General features: G+C 45.7%; 1 protein-coding gene across 8 annotated transcripts in view; it reads right to left on the bottom strand.

Annotated features, from left to right (window-relative positions):
- The window catches only part of SLC20A2 (solute carrier family 20 member 2), a 125,955-nt gene that overhangs the window by 50,783 nt on the left and 54,257 nt on the right, over nucleotides 1-20,915 (bottom strand). For 7 of the 8 annotated variants that reach the window (XM_063709298.1, XM_063709302.1, XM_063709301.1 and 4 more), the window contains one exon: nucleotides 3,693-4,245. In XM_063709298.1, coding sequence (XP_063565368.1) covers nucleotides 3,693-3,981 — 289 coding nt within the window. In that variant the 5' untranslated portion in view covers nucleotides 3,982-4,245. Of the gene's footprint in view, nucleotides 1-2,657; nucleotides 2,793-3,692; nucleotides 4,246-20,915 lie in introns of those variants that run through there. The other variant, XM_019032210.4, reaches the window with a different exon arrangement.

Raw genomic sequence — 20,915 nt, 5'->3', positions numbered from 1 at the left:
CAGGGGACAGCTTAGGGAGGGCCTGGTGGGGCCAGGAAATACCTGCAGGAGGGCCTGGGAGTAGGTGATAGCGCCTTAGCCTCAGGGGTGTCTGAAGACAAATAGGATCACGTTAGTGTCAGGAAGAACAGAGGGAAAAAGACATACTTTAATGTAAGATAATGGCATCTGACAGAGGAAAGAGATGAAGCATGGGATAAGAGTGCAAACCACGACCTAGGGAAAGTGGGGAGATGGGCATCTCAGAGGCCGCCATTCCCGTGCAGATGAAAGAAACAGCAGAGCAAAGGCTCAGGCTCCAGGGAGGCTGCCGGGCAGGGGTGGGGTGGCAGAGTGTGGCTGGGCAGAGGGAGCTGGAAGGGGGCTCTGTGCTTCTTAAGGGTTTCGAGGAGCTGGCTCGTTTGTGCTAGTGTGGGTCTTTCCACAAAAAAAGATGCAGAGTTTTGAATTCTCAGATTTTTGGAACCATTGGTGGTTTCCTACAAAATGGACAGACTACTGCTTTAGGGCTGAGCTAGTCCCACAAGATGACTTGTTCAGGACGTTTCACTGGCAGCAATAACTTCTACCCAATCACCTTAACTCTAACACAACTCTGTCAGGAAGCACAGACGCCCAGGGGCTTGGGGAGAAGTGACTAACAGAGAAAACAAAAGAAGCAAACAGAATAGAATTAAGGACAGAAGGAAAGAGGGAGAAGAAAAAAGGACTGTTGGATTTAGAAGAGGAAGACTGGAGAATTCAGGCATCTGGACAGAATCAGCTGTGGTTTTGGCCAATGGTAATTACACTACCATCTTAAATTTATAGCTCCCAGGGCAAAGAATCCGATTTTACGAATCTAGGTAACTCATACAAATTCCCAACAAAATAGGCTTTGAGATTCATTTAACCACATACCCAAAAAAAAAAGTTTAAAAACCAAAGCAAACAAAATCAAGTTATTCAAGCAAAACCCCAAATTGCTTTGGTAAACCCAAATTCTAGTTGAGGTAAGTATCCTTCATTCTTTCAGTAAAGAGCCAAACGCCAGGGGTGGGGAACGGAGAAATGAAACAAGTTATCCCGTCTGCAGAAAGAGTGAGCAGATGAAGCCTTGTTCATGAACCCTCCTGTCACACGGAGGTCTTCAGCGTGGCTTCCCTAACAAATTTCTTTAATAAGCAGAACCATGCCTCTAAAGTTTATCCATCAAAAGGAAAAACTTCAGTTAAGATTTAACTTTGTGGCCGGGTGTGGTGGCTCACGCCTGTAATCCCAGCACTTTGGGAGGCCAAGGTGGGAGGATCACGAGCAGGAGTTCAAGACCAGCCTGACTAACATGGTGAAACCCCATCTCTACCAAAAATACAAAAATTAGCTGGGTGTGGTGTCGGGTGCCTGTAATCCCAGCTACTTAGGAGGCTGAGGCAGGAGAATCGCTTGAACCCGGGAGGCAGAGGTTGCAGTGAGCCGAGATCACGCCACTGCACTCCAGCCTGGGCAACAAAGCGAGATTCCATCTCAAAAAAAAAAAAAAAGATTTAATTTTGTCAGTGTTTTTCTTGATTTGTCCCATACTTTCAACACATCTAGTCAGATTTTCCTGACTAGAAAAATCTTAATTTCCACTTGATGGAATTAAATCTTAGATATCTATCACAACTAAAAAGGTGAATTTTACAAAGAACGGTTATTTTTCTAAGAGAAATTTCCATTATATCTGACTATGCTGAGATATACATATGTTCCATGAAGGTAAGTAAAATTCAATAATGACTATAGTTGTTGGAATGAAAGTGATCTTGAACCTGATTTTTTTTTTTTTTTTTTTTGAGACAGGGTCTGGCTATGTCACCCATGCTGGAGTGCAGTGGTACAATCACAACTCACTGCAGCCTCAACCTCCTGGGCTCAAGCAATCCTCCCACTTCAGCTTCCCAAGCAGCTAGGACTACAGGCATGTGCCACCATGCCCAGCTAATTTTTTAGTGTTTTTGTAGAGACAGGGTCTCCCTATGTTGCCCAGACTGGTCTCAAACTCCTGGGATCAAGTGGTCTGCCCATCTCGGGGGCCTCCCAAAGTTGAACCTGACATCTTTACAACACAAAGCGTCAAGCTGAGAAGTAGGAGCTCCCTGGTGTGTGTTACTGGCCTACAGTGCTTGGTGAATATGCAATTCCTTAGTACAACAGGCTGCTTCTTATCAGACGCCTCGTAATAACATAAGATTGGGCCATTGTGAACTTGGTCAATAATCTCTAAATTCCGGGTGTTTAAGAAATGTAAGTGACAGGCCAGGTGTGGTGGCTCACGCCTGTAATCCCAGCACTTTGAGAGGTGATGGTGGGTGGATTGCTTGAGGTCAGGAGTTCAAGACTAGCCTGGCCAACATGGTGAAACCCTGTCTCTACTAAAAATACAAAAATTAGCCGGGTGTGGTGGCACATGCCTTTAGTCTCAGCTACTCTGGAGGGTGAGGTGAGAGAATAGCTTGAACCCAGGAGGTGGAGGTTGCAGTGAGCGGAGATCACGCCATTGCACTCCAGCCTGGGCCACAGAGCAAGACTCTGTCTCAAAAAAAAAAAAAAAAAAAAAAAAGAAAAGAAAAAATGTAAGTGACAAAATAAAGAACTTGGGGGAATGTGGCTGTATTCTTAGTACACCAGCATCTTACCTCCTGCTGCAGGACTCTTCCTACAAGAGGATATGTCCTGTTGAAAGCAGAAGGTGGTAGAATTCCTCTCTAACCCTCTTCTCCCTAACCAAATTACCCGTATACATCAGCTGTCTGTTGTGTCGTCATCTCTACCTAGAGGCAAGCAGAAAAAGAATCCTGTCAGCTGCACTTAACACACGCCTGCCGGGAAGGTTCTTTTCTGTCGTAGCGAGGGCAGTGATGGGAAGACCCACGGGGCCGAGATCTGTGTCCGCTTAGGCCATGGGGACATCACTCTGTCCAACCAGCCACTCTGCTTATTCACACAGTTCACACACCTCCACACTTCATGTAGACAACTTGAAACTGCAATAAAAGGTCATGCTATCACCAGGCAACATGCACATTATTTTTTGGCTGGAAAACAAAACAAACATACCAAATGGAGCTCCCAGAGGTAGAATCAGAAAATCAAAACAAAAGCCAACAAAAGGATGACAAATAATGTAAGAGACCAGAATTTCTTGAAACACACGCACTTAAGATTTATTTGGTAACTTCTTTAGAACTTAAACTGTGAATATAAAAGTTAGACTAATAAATATTATTTTTGACATCCAAGTTTTCAAAACATTGCCTCCTAATTGATGAAAAACCTTAAGAAAAAAATCTAAATCAACCTTCCTGGAAATTTCATACATCAACCTTGAAAACACATTCGCTTAGACAACCTTCAAACAACTCTAAAATAATAAAGCGCTGTTCTACAAAGGTCTTTTTCTGTACTTTCTGAAAAGTATTCACTTAGCTGAAATCTATTTTAGCAACCAAGTTTGCTCAAAAGTTCAGAAAATAAATGGTTGCCTGATATTTAAACACTTTAAAAATCATAAATTAATATGCAGAAAGCAAAAATAAGAGAGTAAATATGAAACATCCAACCAGTTTTTGAAAAGCCAAAGCAAAAATCACATTTATGGATATGGGCAAAGTACTGCAGGGAAGCGGGTCAGTGGGCGGATGTCCCATCGGTATAGAGAAGAGGCTACTCACCAACCATGGCACTAACTTCCCCAGCCATGAGAGTCTCCACCGTCTCGTTGTACAGGTTCACATCAATGATACCTTTGCGAATGGTTTCTCCTACTTTGGCTCCTAGTAACACGGAGCCGGTGGTTTCAAATATTGAAGCTAAAATGCATGCCTGCCTCAAGGTCACCACACCAGAGCCCACGGCTGTACCAAAGGAGTTGGCAACATCGTTTGCACCAACAGAAAAGGCCAAGATGAAAGCTATGATGAAACCCAAAATGACCATCCACAAATACTCATCCATGGCCATTTTGGAAAGTGGGTGCCGGGTACTTTTCTTTTGCAGGAATATTTTAAATAAACAAAGCTTGAGGTTATAAACTTCGTAAGGCCAAGAGTTCTTGTAAACAGTGAGTTTGCTCTGGAAAGTGCTGGACAATGTTAGAGGCTGGACAAACTGCTAGCTGCTGGTTTGCAAACTACTGTCAGGACAGTTCATTTGGTTGTGTTCAGTCAGCGGTAAAACACATTCCATATTTTTCCTCCCGATCTGGGAAAGCTGTGATGTCTCCTCCTGTAGCAGAAAGGAAACAAAAGAAATCAATTATACTCAGCAACCTGTAACAGTTTGTTCTTTCAGAAATAAATGTTTTAAGCCTGCTAATGGGATCTAACTTTGGCATGTGACGGACCTAACCATAAAGCAATTCAAGGAAGATTATAATTAGGATAACCACCCCCAACCAAAAACAACAAAAAAACCTGCTTTCTAGAATTGTCAGGAGTTGAAGCATGCTTAATAATTACAGACTAATAGTAATCCTTACTAGGTTACATTTTTCATGCAATCGGAAAAACATATTTGGTCATTATTTTCAGAGAGGAACAAGTGCCTCAAATGAGCACAAGATTAAGAAATGAGAAATTTAGTTGCATGGCTTTTCAAATATGTGGAATGTGTCCAGTTTCCTGGAACAGCAATAACCAAATCTGAGTCTGTGATACCACTGGGTGTGGCCAACGACCCACCTCCACATTTACGCATAAGCAATGAGCACAGTACATTATCATGCGTGTGTCTGGCGAGAGGTCACTCATCTGGAGGGTGACCAAGGCAGGAACTGACAGGCCCCAGAGAGGAAAAGAGGAGCCTGGAGAATGAGGCAATCCTATCACTATGCCACTATCCCATCTCACTAGGAGGAAAAGCTAGAGGCCCCGCCAGGGTCAGGAAGACCCTTCAGGCCTCCTCGCAGCTCACTGGCCTTAGCTCCTCTCCCCTCCCTCACAATGCCCTGGTGTCACTGTCCCCTTGCAATCCCTTAGAAAGACCAGGCACACTCTCACCTCAGGGCTTTTGTACCTGAGGATCCCTCTGCAGAAAGAATCTTCCCCCACAGCTGCACAGCTCCCTCCTCCCTGCATTCAGGTCCCTGCTCAAATATCACCTTTAAGAGAGGACTTCCCTGACCCCAGAAGGAGCAGCCCCTCCCCCATGCCACTGTTCCTGCTTCTGGGAGGGAGAGGAGATGCCATGAGATACATCCATGAAATAAAAATGTCACTGCAAGCTTCATAATTATGGTATTCTATTATTGGAGAGCCAAGGCACTGTATATTTTATTTGAATGGTATCAAGCATATAAATGCTTATTGAGTTGAACTGAATAAATACCACACCATATACAATATAATAATTTGACCCATCAATAAGGTTATTTAAAGGGAAAAATTAGGACACACAATTTTATGTACACTGTGATTATGGCAATGTTGAAAATGCATATAAAAGGCCGGGTGTAGTGGCTCATGCCTATAATCTCAGAACTCTGGGAGGCCGAGGTGGGTGAATCACTTGAGGTCAGGAGTTCGAGACTAGCCTGGCCAACATGGTGAAACCCCATCTCTACTAAAACTACAAAAATTTGCTGGGCCTGGTGGCAGATGCTTGTAATCCCAGCCACTTGGGAGGCTGAGGCAGGAGAATCGCTTGAACCTGGGAGGCAGAGGTTGCAGTGAGCCAAGATCATGCCACTGCACTCCAGCCTGGGCGACACAGCGAGACTGCATCTCAAAAATAAAAAATAAAAATAATAATGCATAAAAATACCAAGGGGTATATACTAAAATTATAATAGAGGTTGAATAGTAAGGTTACAGACAATTTTTTCCTTTCCTCCCCAAACTGTATACTGTGGTTACATGCTTTTCAAATGAAAATAATATATAATAAACAAATCTACAAACATATTGAGCATCATCGATGTGCAATGCTATAGGCACACAATGAAACAGAAAATATACATTGATAGTTGTTATCATTTCTAAGATTTTTCAGCCTTTGCAATTTTGGAGATTCAGATCCCAAGTGAGACAAATGAAAAGACCACTCTAAGGGCAAAAGACAACATTCCACTGAAAGAGTATTTTATTAATATGACAGGCACACTAAATCAATGCATGAAAATCAAAACTTTAAAAATTGGGGGCCAGTATGATCTACCTCAAGATATAAACAAATTATTGATAAAATCTTGTTTGCCGGGCTACCTTGCCAATAGGACAAACATGAATAATATTCAATTATTGATTGAGAAATACGGCGATGAACAAAAATGGATGTGGTCCTGGCACATCTGGGAAGTCCAGTGAAGGAAACAGACACTAATCATAGCAACACATAAATGTCTATAAACTGGTGGCAAGAACTATGCAGGCAGGAGACGGTGCCACACAGTGTCGTGAGAGCACAGCCGGCGGGACGTGGTGTAGCAGGCAGCAAAGGCTCACCTGAGACCTCAGACGGCCAGAGTCACGCTGGGCCTGGTGTGGGGGGTAGGGGGGGACACTCATTCCAGATGGTTCTCATGGTGGGAAGGAGGGGCCAGGAGTCAGGCCCGGGTGAGGGGAACCAGGATGAAGGTCGGGTGGGTCTGGTTAAAGACTGGCCACCATGTGGACAGTGGGGTGCCACCGAAGGGTTTTAATCAGAGAGGGGTATTGGCGTGACCAGACTTGGCTTTTCCTTTTTTTTGCTCTGTCACCCAGGCTAGAATGCAGTGGCACAAGCATGGCTCACTGCAGCCTTAACCTCCCAGGCTCAAGCGATCCTCCTGCCTCAGCCTTCTCAGTAGTTGGGACTACAGGCGTGCATCACTATATCCTGCTAATTTTTAAATTTTTTGTAGAGACGGGGTCGCCCTATGCTGCCCAGGCTGGTCTCAAACTCCTATCCTCAAGTGATTCTCCTACCTCGGCCTCCCAAAGTGCTGGGATCACGGGTGTGAGATAACATGCCCGGCCCAGACTTAGGAATTTTTCTGCTGTCTTTGAGACAAAGTCTCACTCTGTCACCCAGGCTGGAGTGCAGTGGCGCGATCTTGGCTCACTGCAACCTCTGCCTCCCGGGTTCAAGAGATTCTCCCGCCTCGGCCTCCTGAGTAGCTGGGATTACAGGCACCCGCCATCATGCCCGGCTAATTTTTTTGTATTTTTGTAGAGATGGGGTTTCACCACGTTGGCCAGGCTGGTCTTGAACTCCTGACCTCAGGTGATCCACCCCACTTGGCCTCCCAAAGTGCTGGGATTACAGGCATAAGCCACCACACCAGGGCCCAGAAGATCCTTCTGGCTGCAGTGTGGCGACCACATTGGATACAAGGCAAGCAGAAACATGGAGGATGAGTCAGGAGCCCGCTGCATGGCTTAGGCATGAGATGAGGCATCCGGGACCAGGCTGTGGACGGTGGTGGGTGGGAGGGAATACGATGATTTAAGAGAACTGCAGCGGCAAAATCCAACAGGACTAGATGGTGGATTAAACATGGGGTTGGAGAGAGGATACATGGTTTATGGAACCGAACTGAAAAATAACCGAGTGGGTTTTTCTTCTCTTTTGCATTGTTTTTAGTTTTGCTTTTTGGGGCTAGGATGGGGTCTGACCACAGGTGCGCTTTTGATTGGGTGAACTAGCCGGGTTTACTGTGTCTTTTTTTTTTTGACACGAAATCTCGCTCTGTCGCCCAGGCTGGAGTGCAGTGGCGCGATCTCGGCTCACTGCAAGCTCCGCCTCCTGGGTTCACGCCATTCTCCTGCCTCAGCCTCCGGAGTAGCTGGGACTAAACAGGCGCCCGCCACCACGCCCGGCTATTTTTTTTTTTTAGTACAGACGGGGTTTCACCATGTTAGCCACGATGGTCTCAATCTGCTGACCTCGTGATCCGCCCGCCTCAGCCTCCCAAAGTGCTGGGATTACAGGCTTGAGCCACCGTGCCCGGCCGGTTTACTGTGTCTTAATGGAGGACTCCCTTGCTGTGCACCTTGAATATGGCAATGGCTGTACTACTGTACATGCTGTCAAAACTCATGAAATTCACACAGGTGAACCACAGGAGCGCCCTGGGTGGGAAGAGCGGCTGGCACAAGCCCCGAGCAGCTTCGCCATGGCCTGGTTTTGCTTGGGGACGTTGTTAATCACCTTGATGTTCCCCTTGGCACTGTGTCAGCCCGGAGATCCCCTCTCCTACTTAAACAGCCTTAGACAACTCATTTCCACAATTGTGCCTATGCTCTTTAACGCGGCTTTTCTTCTTCACACTCACACCCTCAGCCCACCAGCCTAAGTCCAGCAAGCACCTGTCTGAGGAAAAAGGCTTGCCACCTTCTTTCCTCTCTGTGGTTACAAAAGGAACATTCATTTCTCCCGCGTGGAGAAGGGCAATGAGCACAAGACCTGCAGTCGGGGACTCTAGGTCCATTCCCGTCCGGCCAGCTCCTGGCTATGCAACCCTGGGCAAGTCACCTCAATGACTCACCTGAACCGTGGGGACTGTGGCAGATGCCTTGCCACTGGTTACATGTAAACGCAAAGGCCAAAGCTCAATGCCAGCAATCAATATGTGGTGACTGTTACCATTCTTAGCAGATAAAGCCCTGGGGCAAAGGTCGGAAAGCATAAGGCCCCGTCGCAGTTCTGTTCCTCTCTAGTGGCTGACCCTGGGTACCTCAACACACTTTTTGAATTGCGGCATGTATAAAATGGAATAGTGATGGCGCATGCACTTTACAGAATTATTGTGAGGAACAAGCTTAATTGGGTAGAAGTGTTTCACCTCAAGCAACCTGTAATTACTGGCATCGCTGTAGTCACAGGAAGAATAACAAACGAGAGGTTCCAGAATCCTTCTGGAAGGATCTTTCTCAGGCAGCCCTGTGCCCCACTCTCTTCCCAGTCCTGTGGGTTTCCCCAGCCTTCTCCCTTAGACCTGCTCTTCTTCCTCAACATGCAGACACTGACCTTGTTTTTGATTAAAGACTGACACATGTTGTGAGGGACAGGGACTTTTTTTTTTTTTTTTTTGAGACCGAGTCTTGCTCTGTAGCCCAGGCTGGAGTGCAGCGGCGCGATCTTGGCTCACTGCAACCTCTGCCTCCCAGCTTCAAACAATTCTCCTGCCTCAGCCTCCCGAGTAGCTGGGATTAAAGGCACGCACCACCATGTCCAGCTAATTTTTGTATTTTTAGTAGAGACAGGGCTTATCACCATGTTGGCCAGGCTGGTCTTGAACTCCTGACCTTGTGAACTGCCCGCCTTGGCCTCCCAAAGTGCAGCAATTACAGGCATGACCCACTGCACCCGGCCTGGACAGGGACTTTTTAAGGGAAGAAGGGAGGCAAAGAGGTAGAGAAGAGAAACACTAAAAGGGCGCTAAGAAAAAAACCACTCAACGTGGTAAAGACACTTTGGAAAACTATTGGCAATTTCCTTTTTTTTTTTTTTTTTTGAGACGGAGCCTCACTCTGTCACCAGACTGAAGTGCAGTGGCGTGATCTCGGCTCACTGCAACCTCCGCCTCCTGGGTTCAAGCAATTCTCCTGCCTCAGCCTCCCGAGTAGCTGGGGCTACAGGTGCGCATCACCACGCCCAGCTAATTTTTGTATTTTTAGTAGAGACACGGTTTCACTATGTTGGCCAGGATGGTCTCGATCTCTTGACCTCGTGATCAACCCGCCTCAGCCTCTCAAAGTGCTGGGATCACAGGTGTGAGCCACCATCCCTGGCCAATTGGCAATTTCTTTTCTTTTTTTTTTTTTTTGAGATGTAGTCTCACTCTGTCGCCCAGGCTGGAGTGCAATGGTTCGATCTCTGCTCACTACAACCTCTGCCTCCCAGGTTCAAGCAATTCTCCTGTCTCAGCCTCCCCAGTAGCCAGGATTACAGGCATGCACTTCCTCCTCCAGCTAATTTTTGTATTTTTAGTAGAGACAGGGTTTCACCATGTTGGCCAGGCTGGTCTTGAACTCCTGACCTCAAGTGATCCACCTGCCATGGCTCCCAAAGTGCTGGGATTACAGGCATGAGCCACCGTGCCCAGCCAACTATTGGCAATTTCTTAAAAGTGAAGTGTACACTTGCCATATGACCCAGCAGCCTCAATCTAGGGTGTATTTACCCAAGAGAAACAACTACCCATGTCTATACAGGGAGAGCTCTGCTGTGCACCTTAAGTATGGTGGTGGCTGTATTACTGCATGTGTTGTCAAAACTCACGAAACTGTTCACTCACAACTGCTGAGCTTTATTTATTGAGTTATATACAGTCTACCTCAATAAAAGTGATCAGAAAAAATGCTGGTCATAAAAGGTAATGTTCACTTTTGATATTTTCCCTTATCTATATTGCAAGCATTGCCCCCCACCTCCACCAAGTCCCCTAGGATGGTATATAGATTATACAGTGAAAAAAAGAAAAAAAAAAAAAACACAGTTCTCTTTTCAGTGAGAAAGGGAATCTTCCGCTGAGACACAGAAAACCCAGCCAGTTCACTCAGTCGAGCAAGGATTCAGGGACGGGTGATGTCACAGCACATTTAAAACAATGGCAGCGAGGAGACGGATCGAGGAGGGGCTCGGGACGTGACTCTTCCGGGGCCAGGGAAGAGAGGAAAGGCCTGCTCCAGGGCCAGCCTACGGACCTCCCTTCAAATTCACAAGGAAAAGAAAAGCTGGCTTTCTGCAGACAAGCCTTCCAGATGGCTTCTAGAGGATCTCACGGTAGAAACCCATTCGTTAGTATTAAGTTTACGCAAATATAAACATTTCAGGTGAAAATCATTCCCATGGGGAACCACAGACTGAAGATCCTTTAAATGTGAAGTTCTGGGCACTTCATAGACCAAGAGCTGCAAGGACGTCACTCAGACAAAGTCTGAGTGTGGGCAAGCTACAATCACAGGGTCACTCTGATCTGTGACCCCAAAGTCAACTCTGAAATCAGTTCTGCAAGAGTAACTGTTATGTTATCTGTGATGAAAGTTTCTGTAATGGTATCTACCTAAGTACAGTTAGAAATGGTTTACACAGTTCTTAAAAAAAAAAAAAAGTAGTTATCTTCTTATTGAAATGGTTCTTAGCTGGGCGCAGTGGCTCATGCCTGTAATCCCAGCACTTTGGGAGGCCTGAGGCGGGACCATCACTTGAGGTCAGGAGTTCAAGACCAGACTGGCCAACATAGCAAAACCCCGTCTCTCCTAAAAATACAAAAATTAGCTGGCATGGCAGTGTGCATCTGTAATCCCAGCCACTCGGGAGGCTGAGGCAGGAGCATCACTTGAACCTGGGAGGCAGAGGTTGCAGTGACCTGAGATTGAGCCACCGCACTCCAGCCTGGGTGATGGAGTGAGACCTTGTCTGGAAAAAAAAAGAAAAGAAAATGGTTCTTGTCAACTCACCAGGCCAGGTCAGATGCATGACAACTCCAGGGCTCTAGATTGTGAATGAGGAGCACTCAGGGGGTATGGGTGCTCTTTATGACATCAGCCTCAACTGCTCAAGCAAATAGGCAAAGACTTTGAAATGTGGGCAAATAATGCACAGATGTGGACTGTGGTGTCATCTATTATGATCATAGAAAAGAAGAAACATCTAAATGTTCCCAGTCAGGGGTGTGGCTAAGGCAACTTCTTCTAAAAGATGAAATATTAGGTAGCCACTACAATGATGTAACTTGAGAGATTTTCATGACACTGGAACACAGTGATCCTAGGTGAAACATGGGAACACACAATGACATTAGCCATATGACCTCCGCTATGTTTAAGAGAGCACCGGCTAAGACTTTCAGGAAATAAGCCCAAAGGTTAATTGCACTTCTCTCTAGGTCTCTTTTTATTTTTTTGACGTTATCCAAAATTTTCTACGATGTGCAATGACCACTTTTATCACTGGAAGACCCTTCAAAACACTACAAGGTACATTTTTTAAAAAAAAGTTAGGAACATATCACAAAAATAGGCTTAGTTTTCTTAAATAAACAAAATGAATTTACCATGAATCTATTTATGTTTTCAGCCAGGGCCTCAATTTTTCTCCAGGCTTACTACCTACGATGTAAAACATAAAACACATTTTGTATTCCCTTTATTTACCTTTTTCACTGTCAAGAATATCCTTTTGTCTAGTATTGGAGCACTTGGTAAAAAGGTCTCTGCATGGTGTGGAGTCTTCTACTATATTCCAGTTATTTATTTATTCCTTTATTTTTAGTTTTGAGACAGAGTCAGTCTGTTGTCTAGGCTGGAGTGCGGTGGCATGATCATGGCTCACTGCAGCCTTAAGCTCCTGGGCTCAAGCAATCCTCCTACCTCAGCCTCTCCAGTAGCTCAGACTACAGGCACATGCCATCATGCTTGGCTAATTTTGTTTTCTTTTTGGTAGAGACAAGTCTATGTTGCCCAGGCTGGTCTCAAACTCCTGGGCTCAACTGATTCTCCCGCCTCAGCCTCCCAAAGTGCTGGGATTACAGACGTGAGCCACTGTGCCCAGCCCTATATTCAATTTATATTCCAAAGGGCCCATGCTCAGTCACAAAGAGTCTTTCTCAGTTCTTCCCTCATCTTCCTTATCCTTCTCTTGAGGTTTGGCCCTCAAGACTGAACTGAATAGAAAATATCTCGATGGTGCCAAGGACTCTGCTGGCCTCTTTTCTCCTGAAACTGTTTGAAGCTAATGCTTACAAGAAGCAACCTATAATTAAGCTTTTATTCCTGTTTTGGTTTACAGAGTTAGAAGATCATAGAACATTAGGGTCTGAAGGGACTTTAGCAGTAATCGAGTCCAATTTTGGTCATTTTAAAGATGTGGCTGCATCACTGAAAGTAGATTTAAACAATGAGTCCCTAAATGCACTGTCTCCTTCCCATGAGTCCACACCACACCACACGAGGGTAGGAGGCACTGAAATGAAAGCAATGCCGAGAAACTAGGAAGTGATGCTCCTGGCTGGCACTTGCCAGGCACTGATGATACAAGGTCCAACTCTGGGCGCTGAGGTTCTCTGGGTTCCTGGCCTAAGCTGGGGGTGGGCAGGGAGAGAGACATGGGAAGGAGGGAGGCTAATAAAGAGAATGGACTCACAAGAATGCTGCCGGGCTCTCACCCTTCAAAATTGTCAAGATCAGATGACATCTTCTGGTCCTGTCCAACTCTATTATTCTACATCAACCAGAGACCACAGGGCCAGGAAGAGGCCGTTTAGCCTGGAGCTGTGAGCCACAGGATTGTCCTGTAGGGAGGGGTGGAAAATTCTGACCCTGTCTTGAGCAGTGCAGTCAACGGCCTTCTTGGACTTATGGGACATGAACAGACTTACTTTGGCGTTTGGTTCTCTAGCTAAGATTCCTGCTTCGGACCCTGAGGGTTCAGCCTTCCCTGCCCTTTTTCCTTCCAGGTCTCATTCCTGCTCTGTCCACACTCCCTCCGCATTCTTCTCATTTCCACAGGGAAGTTTCTTCCCAGCCGTAAAGCTTCTGTGATATTTAGATGTTTTCCACACAGCCTCTTACTCTCTGGGAAGGCATTGCATAAATCTACAATAAATAAATCTAAGTGCATATATTTTTAAAGGAAAAGGAAACAGCAAAAAATAATTAAAATGAGAAAAAGTTAGAGGAGTTAGGATGATTTGGCCTGAAGAAAAGATTTCGAAGGTACGACATGACTTACATGGAAAATATTTTTTTTTAGTAGAAAGGCTGCCTCAGGATATGTAAGTGCCATCCTTGGTGACATTCAAATGGAATCTGAATGAACGTATGACAGGTAATTGTAAGATTTTATTTGTTATTTTCCTTTTACATTTACAATTCAATGAGTCCGTGAAAAAGTTATTATTAGGAAATATATCAGCCTCTCTTTATCTAATTTGAGGACACAGCACAAGGAAACAGTCTTTCAGGTAAGAAAAAAGACTGTTATTTAGGCTGAGTGAGGTGGTTCATGCCTGCAATCCCAGCAGTTTGGACACAGCACAAGGAAACAGTCTTTCAGGTAAGAAAAAAGACTATTATTTAGGCTGGGCGAGGTGGTTCATCCCTGCAATCCCGTCAAGGTGGGCGGATCACTTGAGCCCAGGAGTTTGAGATCAGCCTAGGCATCATGGAGAAACCCCATCCCTACTAAAAATACAGAAATTACCCAGCTACCCAGGAGGCTGAGGTAGGAAGATCACCTGAGCCTGGGAGGTCAAGGCTACAGTGAGACTGGAGTGTTGCCACTGCACTCCAGCCTGGACAACAGAGTAGGACCCTGTCTTTAAAAAAAACAAAACTGTATTTGGCTGGGCACGATGGCTCATGTCTGTAATCCCAGCACTTTGGGAGCCCAAGGCAGGTGGATCACCTGAGGTCAGGGGTTTCAGACCAGCCTGGCCAACATGGTGAAAATCTCTCTACATGGTGAAAATCCGTCTCTATTAAAAATACAAAAAATTAGCCAGGTGTCGGGGCAGGTCCCTGTAATCCCAGCTACTCAGGGGGCTGAGGCAGGAGAGTCGCTTGAACCCGGGAGGCAGAGGTTGCAGTGAGCCGAGATTGTGCCATTGCACTCCAGCCTGGGCAACAAGAGCAAAACTCAGTCTCTTAAAGAAAAAGAAAAACAACTGGGCCGGGCACAGTGGCTCACGCCTGTAATCCCAGCACTTTGGGAGGCCAAGGTGGGTGGATCACTTGAGGTCAGGAGTTCGAGACCACCCTGGCTAACATGGTGAGACTCTGTTGTTTCCGTCTCTACTAAAAATACAAAAATTAGGTGGGCATGGTGGCAGGTGCCTATAATCCCAGCTACCAGGAAGGCTGAGGCGGAGGCATTGGTTGAACCCAGGAGGCAGAGGTTGCAGTAAGGCGAGATCGTGCCATTGCACTCCAGCCTGAGTGACATGAGCAAAACTCCGTCTTAAAAACAAACAAACTAACTAACTGTATTTGGATAGGAGAAACACATTTATAACGGAATAGGTTGCAGCCCACCGAAGTGAACTCCCACTGGAAATGTGGACTCCCCAGCAGTAGAGACTTTTAAAGTAGATCACCGCCTTGCTGGAGAGTCTGAGGCACACTACTGTCTGGAAGCGAGGGATGAGAATAGCCAAGCTTTATGAATTTATTCCCACTCTCTAACACAGAAAAGACTCTTCAACATTTTCTCCTTTCTTCCTTTCTGTATGCACTATAGATGGATTCCCCGCCCTCCCAGATATTCTAGGTATTTTCTTCACTCATAACCAAAAATAGGTAGATATTCGTGAGCAAATCGCTTAACATATGAAACTTCTATCAAATGACAAACCTAGGATCACTTGTTCCAATTCTGTGCCCTGAAATGTTGGACTGTTTGGCTAAGTTCCAAGAGCTATATTAGGAAAATACTTTCCCTTCAGAGACAGTTTAAAATGGAACCATGTATGAAAATAGATATGGCTCTTACATGTTTATTTGCTAACTTTGTTTTGATTCTACTGGAGGTTCAATAAAAATATGGATGGTAGTTATAAAACTTTTTGTTCCTGGTACAACCGCATATTCTTTCCATTAATGCAACATTAATATAAACAGAGGAACTGACAAATGAAATTATCTTAACTCCTTTCCATGCTCAACTTGCAGCCCCATATTTCTTATCATTCCAGAGATTCTTAAGCAATTGTTCTTAGCCAGCAGAAAAAACAACAGAGGACAAATGATTATTAAGTTGATCTAGGCAGCCTCTTCCTCTTTGCCATGTGGGAGAATCTGTTCAATTCTCTGAAGTGCTTCATCAGAAATCTGAAAACCTGATTCCACTTCACTAATAACTTGCTAAATTGGCAGTATAAACACGCTAAACAAGGCAATATAGTCCCAAGAGCGTTCATTTGATTGGTAAGTCAGGTAGAAATTTAGCAGCTCCTCTCATCTTCTATGGAGACTGAGAGTGAAATCTTTTTACTAAATTAAGAAACCATGAGCACTGGCTTGATATTATTAATACCTTCACAAAACCATGGGATGGCAGTAAAAAACACAAAAGAGAAAAGACATTTTATAAGATTTCTTTGAAAACTATTTCCTCACTCTGAGAATGCTCATGGCTCTTAATTCCCTATGCACGATAAAGATCATCTTTCTTGCACTCTGTGCTTTCAAAGCTATCTTCCAGCTTTGCAGGAGAGACCATGGGGGCAGAATGGGGTGCAGCCCCATGGTGTCCCCTGACAGATCCAGTGTACAGTCTGATGAAGTGTGGGTGGGTGTGGTCTATGGCTGGCAGCCACCATGATCCAAGAGAGCCTGACTTGGGAGGGCAGCCAGGCAGCTAAAGGCTGCTCCCATATCATGCGGGAGCACCTGGGCCTGGCCTTCCAGACCCCGAGGGCATCCAACCAGCTGGGTGTTCTGCTTGCTGGTCTACACGCAGCCACTGAGCATCTCGGCCATGCAGCTGGCCCTGAGACAGCAGCAGCACAAAAAGGCCTCCAGGCCAAGAGGTGAACAGGGCACACGACTAAGCACAAGGCCTGCATTTGGACCAAAGGGCACCCTGGCAAACCTAAGCCCGGAGTGAGCCCTCGAAACTGCGGGAGGGAGGTGCTAACAGCCCAGCCTCCAGCCCACCTTTCCTCCTTCCCAGACCTCAGGACAATCACAGCCCTTCCCTTCTCCCACCCACTGTGCCTGTAAAGGGGGGCTGAGATGACCAGGCATCAGAGTCACTCATTTATTTCCTCACCGCTTCTCTCACTGCATGGAATGTTCAGGGAGGTCAGCTGATTTCCCTGGGTACACTCATGGGGTAATGGACACAATGCGTACAAATAAAAGACCGAGAAAGCACCCCCCTCCAAAAAAGGGGAGCTTGTCAAGCTCCCTGTGCCTGCATTTTTCCTTTAGAAAACTTGGGGCTAGGCCGAACGCAGTGGCTCACGCCTGTAATTCAAGCACTTTGGGAGGTCGAGGCGGGTGAATCGCCTGAGGTCAGGAGTTTGAGACCAGCCTGGCCAACATGGTGAAACCTCATCTCTACTAAAAATACAAAAATTAGCCGGGTGTAGTGGCGGGCGCCTGTAATCCCAGCTACTCAGAAGGCTGAGGCAGGAGAATCGCTTGAACCCAGGAAGCAGAGGTTGCAGTGAGCCGAGACCGTGTTATTGCATTCCAGCCTGGGTGACAAGAACAAAACTCCGTCTCAAAAAAAAAAAAAAAAAAAGGCCAGATGCGGTGGCTCACACCTGTAATCCCAGCACTTTGGGAGGCTGAGGCGGGCGGATCACAAGGTCAAGAGATCAAGACCATCCTGCCCAACATGGTAAAACCCCATCTCTACTGAAAATACAAAAATTGGCTGGGCATGGTGGCGCATGCCTGTAATCCCAGCTACTCGAGAGGCTGAGACAGGAGAATCGCTTGAACCCAGGAGGTGGAGGTTGCAGTGAGCCGAGATCGCGCTGCTGCACTCCACCCTGGCGACAGAGCAAGACTCCGTCTCAAAAAAAAAAAAAAAGAAAACTTGGGGCTAGAGAGATTGTTTCAAGGTCAGCATAGAGCTTTCTTATAAACTGGAGGGCAACCAGATAGAAGCTGCTCTTTCATATTTTAAATTAGTTAAGAAAGAAAAACGAATATGTAACTATATTGTCTTTTATCATTAACTACTTATCTTTAGCAGAGCTCTCTCACTGTGTGTGTGTGTATGTGTGGACTCAAATTACTGTCTAGTGTCACTTTCTTTCAGCCTAAAGAACCTCCTTTAGTATTTTTTTATTTAAATTTTTTTTTTGACACACAGGTTGGAGTGCAGTGGCACAATAATGGCTCACTGCAGCCTTGATCCTCCTGCCTCAGCCTCCCAACTAGCTGGAACTACAGGTGTGCGACACTGTGCCTGGCAAGTTTTTTTTGGTAGAGATGGAGTTTTACTATGTTGCCCAGGCTGGCCTAGAACCTCCTGGGCTCAAGCGATCCTCCAGCCTTGGCCTCCCACAATACTGGGATTCCAGGTGTGAGCTGCCACGTCTGCCTTCCTCTAGTGAGGTAGTTCTGCTAGCAATGGATGGAATCTCTGTTATTTATGTGGCAGTGTTTTTATTTTGTCTTCACTTTTGAAAGACAGCTTTGCTGGATGAAGGATTCTTTCGGCACTTTAATATGCCATCCGCTGCCTCCGGGCCTCACTGCCTGATGGAAGTCAGCTGTCCATCTTACTTGAGTTCCACTGGACTTGACAGTCACTTCTCTCTTGCGGGTTCCAAGAGTTTCTCTCTGTCTCTTAAACTTCTTGACTGCAGTATGTCTGTGTTTATCCTAACTGAATTTGACTAAGTTGTCTGGATGTGTACATTAGTGTTCTTCATCAAATTTGGGAAGTTAAAATAAATTACTACTGATTATTTTTATTTTTATTTTTTTTGAGACAGAGTCTCGCTCTGTTGCCCAGGCTGGAATGCAATGGTGTGATCTCAGCCCACCACAACCTCCACCTCCTGGGTTCAAGTGATTCTCCTGCCTCTGCCTCCCGGGTAGCTGGGATTACAGACATGTGCCACAACGCCCGGCTAATTTTTGTATTTTTTAGAAGCACGGTTTCACTATGTTGGCCAGGCTGGTCTGGAACTCCTGACCTCAAGTGATCCACCCACCTTGGCCTCCCAAAGTGCTGGGATTACAGGTGTGAGCCACCGTGCTTGGCCATGGTTTCTTTCTTTTTTTTTTTTTTTTGAGACAGAGTTTCATTCTGTCGCCCAGGCTGGAGTGCAGTGGCGCGATCTTGGCTCACTGCAAGCTCTGCCTCCCGGGTTCACGCCATTCTCCTGCTTCAGCCTCCCAAGTAGCTGGGACTACTGGCGCCCGCGACCACACCTGGCTAATTTTTTGTGTTTTTAGTAGAGACGGGGTTTCACCGTGTTAGCCAGGATGGTCTCGATCTCCTGACCTCATGATCCACCTGCCTCGGCCTCCCAAAGTTCTGGGATTACAGGCGTGAGCCACCGTGCCCGGCCTATTTTTAAGTGTTGAAATACTGTTTTCTGCTTTCTGCCCCTTCTCTGTCGGTTCTCCCACTGATGCACTGAATCGTGGCCCACATTTCTCTGGCTCTGTTCATTTTTCTTCATTCCTTACAGCAACATCTCTATTGTTTGGGGATCTTTCTTCTGGCAACTCTAATTTACTGCGAAGCCTCTCTAGCGAACTTGTCATCTTGGTTATTATACTTTTCAACTGCAGAGTTTCTTTTACAAAATGTTTTTAAATTGTGGTAAAATACACATCGCATAAAATTTACCATCTTAACCATTTGAAAGTGTACGGTTCAGTGGCGTTAGGTATATTCACAGTGCTGTGCAACCACTGCCACCATCCAGCCACAGAACTCCTTTCATTTTCAAAACTGAAACTCAGTACCCATTAAACAATAACTTGCCATTCTCGCCTTTCTCCAACCCCTGGCCACCAACATTCTACCCTTAGTCTCTATGAATCTCACAGCCTAAGGAGCTCAGAGGAGTGGAATGACACAGCATTTGCCCTTTTGTGACTGGCTTATTTCACTTAGGGTTCATCCACGTTGCAGCATGTATGAGGATTTCCTTCCTTTTTGAGACCAAGTAATATTTCCTTGTAGGTGTAGACCACACTGTGTTTATCCATTCATCCATCAGTGGACATTTGTGCTGTGACTTTTAGCGACTGTGAATAATACTGCTTTTTTTTTTTTTTTTTTTTTTTTGAGACAGAGTCTCCCTCTGTGGCCCAGGCTGGAGTGCAGCAGCTCGATCTCTGCTCACTGCAACCTCTGCCTCCCGGGTTAAACCGATTCTCCTGCCTCAGTCTCCTGAGTAGCTGGGATTACAGGTGTGCACCACCACACCTGGCTAATTTTTTTTTGTATTTTTAGTAGAGACGGGGTTTCAGCATGTTGGTCAGGCTGGTCTCAAACTCCTGACCTCGTGATCCGCCCACCTCAGCCTCCCAAAGTGCTGAGATTAGAGGCGTTGAGCCACTGCGCCTGGCCATAACACTGCTATTAAAATGGGTATACAAATATCTTTCCAAGACCACACTTTCAGTCCTTTTGGATATATACCCAGAAGTGGAATTGCTGGATGTGGTCATTCTAATTTTAAGTTTCTGAGGAACTGTCATACTGTTTTTGACAGCAGCCTCACCATTTAGTATTCTCACCAATAGTGCACAAGGGTTCCAATTTCTCATTACCCTCATCAACACCTGTTATCTTCTGTTGGTTTTATATTTTTATATGATAGCCATCCTAATGGGTGGAGGTGGTAGCTCACTGTGGTATGATTTTTCATTTCCTGAATAATTTGTGATATTGGGCATCTTTTCACATGCTTGTTGGCCATGTGTATTGTCTTCTTTGGGGAAATGTCTATTAAAGTCCTGTGCCCATTTAAAAAATCAGGTCATTTGCTTTTTGTTTTTGAGTTATAGGAGTTTTTTTTTTTTTTTTTTTTTTTGAAATGGAGTCTTGCTCTGTCTCCCAGGCTGGAATGCAATGGTGCAGTCTCGGCTCACTGCAACCTCCGCCTCCTAGGTTCAAGCGATTCTCCTGCCTCAGCCTCCCGAGCAGCTGGGATTACAGATGCCTGCTACCACGCCCAGCTAATTTTGTATTTTTAGTAGAGACAGGGTTTTGCCATGTTGGCCAGGCTGGTCTCGAACTCCTGACTTCAGGTGATCCACCCGCTTCGGCCTCCCAAAGTGCTGGGATTACAGGCATGAGCCACCGCGCTTGGCCAGGTTCTTTTTTTATTTTATAATTTCTATCTCTTCATGAATATTGTTTGATGAGTTTGCCAGTGTACCTTCTTTCCATTACTTAAACACGGTTTTCTTTAGTCTTTGAACGTACGCGTAATGGATGCTCTGAAGACTGTCTGCTAAGTTCAGTATCTGGGCCCCCTCAAAAGCAGT

This window comes from Gorilla gorilla, chromosome 7 (assembly GCF_029281585.2).
Source record: "Gorilla gorilla gorilla isolate KB3781 chromosome 7, NHGRI_mGorGor1-v2.1_pri, whole genome shotgun sequence".
Taxonomy (NCBI): Eukaryota; Metazoa; Chordata; class Mammalia; order Primates; family Hominidae; genus Gorilla; species Gorilla gorilla.
Note: the sequence above shows the minus strand (reverse complement) of the source record. Positions and strands in the feature narration are given on the sequence as shown.